Source organism: Hevea brasiliensis, chromosome 12, assembly GCF_030052815.1.
Source record: "Hevea brasiliensis isolate MT/VB/25A 57/8 chromosome 12, ASM3005281v1, whole genome shotgun sequence".
In the NCBI taxonomy this organism is placed as follows: domain Eukaryota; kingdom Viridiplantae; phylum Streptophyta; class Magnoliopsida; order Malpighiales; family Euphorbiaceae; genus Hevea; species Hevea brasiliensis.
This window is the reverse complement of record NC_079504.1, coordinates 19,537,428-19,547,121: the sequence shown is the minus strand read 5'-3', so window position 1 is coordinate 19,547,121 and position 9,694 is coordinate 19,537,428. Positions and strand designations below refer to the sequence as shown.

At 23.7% G+C, this 9,694-nt stretch overlaps 1 protein-coding gene across 1 annotated transcript; it reads left to right on the top strand.

Annotated features, from left to right (window-relative positions):
- The first annotated feature begins 318 nt into the window (after positions 1 to 318).
- Positions 319 to 2,714, top strand: LOC131171347 (disease resistance protein RUN1-like). Its single transcript, XM_058131238.1, has 3 exons — positions 319 to 482; positions 714 to 737; positions 2,004 to 2,714. Exons 1-3 carry the CDS (start codon positions 319 to 321, stop codon positions 2,539 to 2,541), a joined length of 726 nt encoding a protein of 241 aa, XP_057987221.1. The 3' UTR covers positions 2,542 to 2,714.
- The last annotated feature ends 6,980 nt before the right edge of the window (positions 2,715 to 9,694 follow it).

Genomic DNA, 9,694 nt, shown 5'->3' with positions numbered 1-9,694 from the left:
CCAAACAAAACCTGCTTGTCAAATATGGCTTCTACTTCATCTTTAGCCTTCTCCTCTAAAACTACCTATGATGTTTTCCTTAGTTTTAGGGGAACTGATACTCGTGACAATTTTGCTGATCATCTTCACAGGGCTTTAAGGGGGAAAAATATTAAGACATTCAAAGACGATGTTCTTGAGAGAGGAGAAGAGATCTCGCCAGCGCTCATGGAAGTGATTGAAGAATCCAAGATTTCTGTAGTAATTTTCTCAGAAAATTATGCGTCCTCTCGGTGGTGTCTAGATGAACTGGTGAAGATAATTGACTGAAAGGAAAGAATGGGCCTACGGGTCTTTCCCATTTTCTACAATGTAGATCCTTCTGATGTTAGAAAACAGACCGGGAAATTTGGAGAAGCATTTGGGAAAGTTAAAGAAAAATTTAAGCACAACTTAGACGTTGTGGAGAAGTGGAGCATTGCTTTGACGGAAGCAGGCAATCTTGATGAAGGATAATAACATTATCCCATGTATACCGGATACTCATCTACCTACAATCATTATCCCATGTATACCGGATACTCATCTACTTGAAATTCATTGTTATCTCTTTGTAACTACTAGATAAGAACTTTATAACAACCATGTACTCATGTATATATAAATGCATTGATCAACAGAGAATCATTAAAGCTCTGTTTTACACAAACTGTGGTACCCACATTTACAAATCTATCTGGATTTCCCAGCATCGACAGGTAATTATTTTCAGTATTGGCAAGATAATTAACGTGGGTCCTTTAGATAGTTAAATGACAATAACAATTAAATCTAAGAGTAATTTATAAATTAGTCCCTAAAATATGTTAAAAAAACATAGGTCAATCTCTACTTTTTTAAAGTTTGATTTCCTTAACAGAGTAGTTCCTCTGTCCAAATTCATCATTAACTTTGTTTATAATTATATATCCTAGTAAGAACTTAATTAATAAATAAAGGACAAATTAAAAAAAAAATTGAGTTAAATTAGATAAAATTAAAAATGGATTAAATTGGACATCCCTAATAAATACAGGGAGCAAATTAAACTTTATTTCAATTATTATATCTCCTAATGAAAACTTAATTAATAAATGAAGGACAATTACAAATATTTTATCCAATAAAACACAAATTCTGAATATTGTGTGAATGTTTTTGTGTGTATTATTATTATTATTATTATTATTATTATTATTATTATTAAAGATTCGATTGAATTTAGATCTGAAATTTTATAATTTTGAAGCCAATTATAATTTTATTAAATTGAAATTTAATGATTTCAATGATTGTGTATGATGAGAGAACAATGGTGTCTATAGATTATATAGTTACTTGATCTTAAAATTTTAAAATAAAAATCCCAAATTATAGAGGACTCCACAACTGCTACAAAGGATATATAATGGACGCTTCACGTTTGTGAACCCACCTTTCCTTTCTAGCATCCGGCTACATTATTTCTATCTTTTAATTTTATGCTATAATAGGGCCATTTTCTATTGTGCAAAACCCTCTGATGTTGATGGGATTCAAATAACTATAGGTAACTCTTTTTAGCTTTGCTTCTGTATAACATAAAAATTAATTGTGAAAAATTTAAATTAACTTTCCAGCCAAGAACTTATAATCCCAAAATGATAATAAAAACTTCACTCAATTTTTGGGAAGGACTTGGTAAAATGCTTATTTTAAAAATTTTTGTTATGGTATTCCATTTAGTTCTCGTTTGAATTATTTGATTATTATATTACTAATTAGTATAATTCAATTTAAAAAGGAGATAACATGCTCGATAAGGCATGAGCTACACATTTAGGCATATATTAAAGTAGTTTGCTTAAAATTGGATCTGTCTAATCCCTCATCAATGTTATGTAACTCCAATGTTAGATGTCAAGTTGTTAAAATTATGTTCTTTCTCTATTCTTTTATTTATTATCATGGACTTGTTACATTGTCTATTCATCTTATTGTTTTAGGCCTGAATCCCAATTATGTGAAGAAGTCGCTGACAAAATTCTGAAGAAATTGTATCTCAGATCGTATGTTGAATCTAAGGGCTTAGTTGGGATTGATTCACTTGTTGAAAAACTAATTGAGGCAAAAGATGTTCGGATAATAGGAATTTGGGGAATGGGTGGTATTGGAAAGACCACCATAGCTGAAGTTCTAGTTAGTCGAATATCTAATCAATTTGATCATATTTGCTTTCTTCGCAATGTCAGGGAAAAATCAGAAAAAAATGGGCTAGATGATTTAAGAAAACTCTTTTTTTCCAAACTCTTAGGGATTGAAATTAGAGATATAGAAATGGTTATAGAAATGGTAAGTGTGGTACCCACTTTTATTAAGGATTCACTTAAGAGAAAGAAAGTTCTTGTTGTTCTTGATGATGTTAATGAGCCAGAACAACTAGAAGCTTTAGCTGTAAATGATGATGATTGTTTTGGGTCGGAAAGTAAAATCATTTTAATAAGCAGAGACAAACAAGTCCTAAAATTGTATGTTCTTTTGTAAGAAACCAAGAAAGAATCAAGAAATTAGAGAGGAATATAGGTCCTTTTGTAAGACTCTACAAAGGAAACAAAAGATTAGAGCAGAAATGTAAGTCTTTTTGTAAGACTAGAATATAGGTTCTTTTATAAAACTTTAAGAAGAAATAAAAAAATCATATTTACTTTCATGTAAAATATATTATTTATTTATAATCTATTTTTTATGATTTATTTTTTTAAAAATATATATATATTTTTTAATTTTCACTTTATTTGCATGAATATATGTAAATATATTATCCTGATGTGCCATATTGCCATTTGTTCTCCTTTCTTTTCACGTTTATGTGTACTAAATTTTTTTTAAAGCTTCTATTTGAATAAATAATTTACAAAAAAAAATTCAATTAAAATATCCATCTTATTAGTACAAAACTTTTTGCTCTCAATTTTTTTAGTTATATATAATTTTTTTATCAAATCATCAATCTTTCTATTCATATTTTTATATTTGTTATTATTTTTATATATAATTTTTTATAACATTATTTAAAAATTTTAATAAATTGAAATTTTATAAGAAAGAAGTATATATCATAAATATTTTGGTGAAAACTTAAATTATATAATTTAAAAATATATTGTTATACTTATACATTATATATTAATTTTATTCTTTAATACAACTTTAAATACTTATATATTTAAATAATTAGATGATAATATAAAACTTATTTAAATAGACAAAATTTTAAAGTAAATGAGCATTAATATTTGATATTATGATATTTTATTATCTTTTAATGCAGAAATCAAAATTTATTTTATATAAAGTCTAAATGATTTTTACGAATAGTATGTTTAATTTTTATAAATTTATAAATTAAAATATTTTATTGATAAAAAATAATTTTTTTTGAAAATAGGACTAATAAATAAAAAAATTTAAGAAATTTTTTTAATTTTATTTAAATTTTTAATTTTATTAATTTTATCAAGATTATAAAATTAGTGTTAGTTTTATTCTGTCTAATTAAATTAGTCAAAATTCAAATGATATTCTAATAATTTTGTTATTTTTTCAATAAAATTATTTTTTAATTTATTATAGCTGAAAATAATTAAAGAATATAAAAATATTTTATTTTGAAATTAAAATAGTTAAAAAATTTATATATATAAATTCTAAATTTGGTTAAAATTATATTTTTGTCTGTATCAATAATTTTTTTTTTCAAAAAATAGCTATAAATTTAAAATCAATAAAGTTGTTGTTATATTTGAATTAAATTAAAAATTTAAATTCTCTGAATGCCCAGTTAAAGCTTATTCATTCAAAATATCATTAATTATATTTTATCATTTTACTTTTTTAATAAATCTATAAATACTAACTTTTATGTTTTGAAATTTAAATTATTAGACAATATTATTAGATCTTTTATTATCTTTTTTATCAATTTGAATAACTTTAGTAACTTTTTATTCATAATTCATTATTATTATTAGAATCTTTCATTACTAAAATTTCAACGTACCCATAAAATAAATTAGATAATTTTTTTTTAATTTTAAGCCATTTTAATTTCAAAAATTTATAATATTAAACATATATTATATTTTTAAATTAATAACAATTTCAATTAATTTTTAACAAATCAATTTAATCTAAACAAATTTTATTATCAACTTTTATTTATTTTATTTATATTATTTTTATAAATTATATATTTTAATTGGACACTTCATTTAATAAAAAAATTTGAACCCTCCTATTTTGAATTCCTACCCTCGACACCGGCAACGATTAGGTTATCGAGAAAATCATCCTATTCAAACCTAATTAATATTTTTAAAACTCGAATCCGTTCTAAACTTGATTAAAATTTATTATCGATTGTTCAAACTTATCATAAACCCAATTATTATTATTCGAAAAATACTAGCACTTATTTAATTTTATATATTTTAAATAATAAGTTGCATAAAAATTTATTTTTATTAATAAATTATTTTTTAAAATTTAATAATTTTATAAAATATTTAAATTCTATTTTATTGAAAATAAAAATATAAAATCAATCTCTACTTTTTTAAGGTTTAATTTCGTTTCTACCGTCTAAATTAATCATTAACTTTTTGTAATTATATCCCCTAGTGAGAACTTAATTAACAAATGAAGGACTCCACAACTGCATACTTAATGGTGATAGAACAATATATGGTGCATAATTAATTAACTATAGATTATAGTTACTTGAGTTTAAGATCTTATAATTAAAATCTCAAATTATAGAGGACTCTACAACTGCCACAAAAGATATACAACGGAGACATCAGGTTTATGAACCCACCTTCTCTTTCTAGTATCCAGTTAAATTATTTCTATTTTTTGATTTTATACTACAAAACCCACCTTTTCTATCTTGTATCCAGTGAAATTATTTCTATTTTTTTTTAATTTTATACTACAAAAGTTGTCCCCATGAGAGAAAATTTAAATATTTCTTAATTAATGAGGCGATTGGTTCTTTCGCGTAAGCCCCTCTGATGTTGATGGGATTCCAACTGTTTTTAGCTCTGCACCTGTATAATATAAAAACTAATTATGGAACCTTTAAACTTTCTAGCCAAGAACTTAAAATGCCAAAATGATAATAAAAAACTTCACTCAATTTCTGGAAAGGACTTGATAATTAAAACCTTAATTTCTGGGAAGTATTTGATAATAAAAACCTTACTTTAAAAATATTTGTTAATACATTTATTTCCTCTACATTTGTATTTGTATGAAATGATTCATGACCTGTAGTTTTAATCTATACTCATGCATATATTAAAATTATATATCAAGTTGTTAAAATTGTATATGTTCTTTCTCTATTCTTTTATTTATTATCATGGACTTGTTACATTGTCTGTTCATCTTATTGTTTTAGGCCTGAATCCCAACTATGTGAAGAAGTCGCTGATCACATTCTGGAGAAATTGTATCCCATCTCGTTTACTGCTTCTACTGGCTTAGTTGGGATTGATTCACATGTTGATAAAATTATGTCATTGTTATGTATTGAGCCAACAAACATTCGGGTAATAGGAATTTGGGGAATGGGTGGTATTGGAAAGACCACCATAGCTGAAATTCTATTTAGTCGAATATGCAATCAATTTGATTGCTTTTGCTTTCTTCGCAATGTTAGGGAAAAATCAGAAAAATATGGGCTAGTTGATTTAAGAAAAAGCTTTTTTTCGGAACTCTTGGGGAATGAAATTAGAAATCTAGATATGCTCAGTGTGGTACCCACTTTCATTAAGGATTCACTTAATAGGAAGAAAGTTCTTGCTGTTCTTGATGATGTTAATGATCCAGAGCAACTAGAAGCTTTAGCTATAAATGATGATGATTGTTTTGGGCTGGGAAGTAGAATCATTTTAATAAGCAGAGACAAGCATGTCCTTAGCAGTGCTAAAAAGATAAATGAGGTTAAGGTATATGAGGTTAAGGGATTGGATTGTAGCGATGCTCTTCAGCTGTTAAGTATGAAAGCCTTCAAACAAAACCATCCTCCGGTGGAATATAGAGAGTTGTCCAAAAGGGTAGAAACTTATTGTAAAGGTGTTCCACTAGCTCTCAAGGTTTTGGGTTCCTATTTGTGCGGAAGGACTTCTAAAGAATGGGAAAGTGCATTGAATAAACTGAAGGTATCTCCTGACTACAACATTCTGAAAGTCTTAAAAGTAAGTTATAATGCTTTAGATCGAATGGAAAAAAGCATATTTCTAGATATTGCATGTTTCTTCAAAGGATATGACAAAAGCTGGGTAGAAGATATATTAGATGATTGGGTGATAATTCGTCTAATGGATAAGTGTCTCATAACTATCGTGGATGACAAGTTAGAGATGCACGATTTGATAGTGGAAATGGGTCAAGATATTGCTCGGCGGAAGGGTAACCGAATTTAATTAAAATATCCATCTTATTAGTACAAAACTTTTTGCTCTCAATTTTTTTTAGTTATATATAATTTTTTTATCAAATCATAAATCTTTCTATTCATATTTTTATATTTGTTATTATTTTTATATATAATTTTATATAACATTATTTAAAAATTTTAATAAATTGAAATTTTATAAGAAAGAAGTATATATCATAAATATTTTGGTGAAAACTTAAATTATATAATTTAAAAATATATTGTTATACTTATACATTATATATTAATTTTATTCTTTAATACAACTTTAAATACTTATATATTTAAATAATTAGATGATAATATAAAACTTATTTAAATAGACAAAATTTTAAAGTAAATGAGCATTAATATTTGATATTATGATATTTTATTATCTTTTAATGCAGAAATCAAAATTTATTTTATATAAAGTCTAAATGATTTTTACGAATAGTATGTTTAATTTTTATAAATTTATAAATTAAAATATTTTATTGATAAAAAATAATTTTTTTTTGAAAATAGGACTAATAAATAAAAAAATTTAAGAAATTTTTTTAATTTTATTTAAATTTTTAATTTTATTAATTTTATCAAGATTATAAAATTAGTGTTAGTTTTATTCTGTCTAATTAAATTAATCAAAATTCAAATGATATTCTAATAATTTTGTTATTTTTTCAATAAAATTATTTTTTAATTTATTATAGCTGAAAATAATTAAAGAATATAAAAATATTTTATTTTGAAATTAAAATAGTTAAAAAATTTATATATATAAATTCTAAATTTGGTTAAAATTATATTTTTGTCGGTATCAATAATTTTTTTTTCAAAAAATAGCTATAAATTTAAAATCAATAAAGTTGTTGTTATATTTGAATTAAATTAAAATTTTAAATTCTCTGAATGCCCCGTTAAAGCTTATTCATTCAAAATATTTTTTTTTAAACAAAGTTATAAATATGTAACAAATAAAATAGTTATTAATGAATAGGATTATAATTTCATATCTATTTATATAAATGTAAATTTTTTATTTAATTAAATAATTAATCTTTGAATAATAGTTTTATAATTATGTTAATTAAAGAGTTAATTTATACTAGTAATTTTATAATTATGTTAAGATGTTTTTGTTTATCTTATTATTCTTCCCTCCTTCCTACACATATATAATTAAAATAAATTTTATTTTTTATATTATAAATTTATAAATATTTAGAACAATTAATAAAATTTAATAATAAATATATTTTATTAAAAATTATTAGTAACAAATTAATATGATATTGTCATTGTTAAAATTACAAAGCAAAGTAAATTATGTTACTAAAAATTACGAACCACGATATAATATGAATTGGTAATAATTTATAAATATAAATTTACATATACATCATGATAAATATATTTTATCGGTATTTTTGTAAATAACAAAAAGAGTTTTTTTCAAACCTAATATTCCCCTTCACATGCACAGACTGACTTAATGGAATTCACTAATTGACAAAAAGACTGCAAAGCTGAAGTCAAGTCAATAAATTAAAGAAGAGTTGCTTTAGAAAAGTCGTGCCTCTCAATTTCCTCTCACTTACCTCTTAGATCTCATACGCGTTAAAAGAAGCAATAACTCTCTTTTATATATGTACACAATCCGTCAGCTGAAAGAGAAAGAGTAGAAAATGGTGGGTTCATTGTAGTTTCTCTAATTGCCGAAAGTGATCGCACTGAAACTTCCTCCAATATACAAAATTATTACCTTTTTAAAATATAAATTATTAATTAAAAATAATTTTTATATAACATTTGAATATTTTTTTAATAATAATTAAGTTTGGGATATATTCAGATAGTTGAGAATAAATTTTAATTACGTTTAAGATAATATACAATTTTAAAAATATTAATCGAGTTTAGATGATTTTTGCTAGTAACCTAATTTACTATCCTTAAAAGAAAGTCTCGTTTCTTAATTTCATTTTTCAATAAATTATCATTTTTTTAAATTTTTTATACACAACTAACAAATTACAATTTCAAGATCCCTCAAATACATAAAATATTGTTAAATTGAATTATTAATTTTTTATTTATTTTCATTGAAATTTAAATTAAAGAACTTATAATATTAAAATAATAATTTTAATACCATTGATTACATTTTAAAACTTTTAATTGCATTGATAATGCAATCTTATGTAAAGATTCATCGCCTATTTGCATTCATTTTACATTCCTACTCTACTCTAAGAGTCTAACAAGAAACCAATAAATTAGAGTATAAGTTGTTTTGCAAGACTTAACAAGGAATTAAGAAATTAGAGAATGAGTGTAGATTGTTTTGCAACTCATATATTTTGTAATAGATTTTTTTTAATATTCCCCTTCACATGCACAGACTGACTTAATGGAATTCACTAATTGACAAAAAGACTGCAAAGCTGAAGTCAAGTCAATAAATTAAAGAAGAGTTGCTTTAGAAAAGTCGTGCCTCTCAATTTCCTCTCACTTACCTCTTAGATCTCATACGCGTTAAAAGAAGCAATAACTCTCTTTTATATATGTACACAATCCGTCAGGTGAAAGAAAAAGAGTAGAAAATGGTGGGTTCATTGTAGTTTCTCTAATTGCCTAAAGTGATCGCACTGAAACTTCCTCCAATATACAAAATTATTACCTTTTTAAAATATAAATTATTAATTAAAAATAATTTTTATATAACGTTTGGATATTTTTTTAATAATAATTAAGTTTGGGATATATTCAGATAGTTGAGAATAAATTTTAATTACGTTTAAGATAATATAGAATTTTAAAAATATAAATCGAGTTTAGATGATTTTTGCTAGTAACCTAATTTACTATCCTTAAAAGAAAGTCTCGTTTCTTAATTTTATTTTTCAATAAATTATCATTTTTTAAAATTTTTTATATACAACTAACAAATTACAATTTCAAGATCCCTCAAATACATAAAATATTGTTAAATTTAATTATTAATTTTTTATTTATTTTCATTGAAATTTAAATTAAAGAACTTATAATATTAAAATAATAATTTTAATACCATTGATTACATTTTAAAACTTTTAATTGCATTGATAATGCAATCTTATGTAAAGATTCATCGCCTATTTGCATTCATTTTACATTCCTACTCTACTCTAAGAGTCTAACGAGAAACCAATAAATTAGAGTATAAGTTGTTTT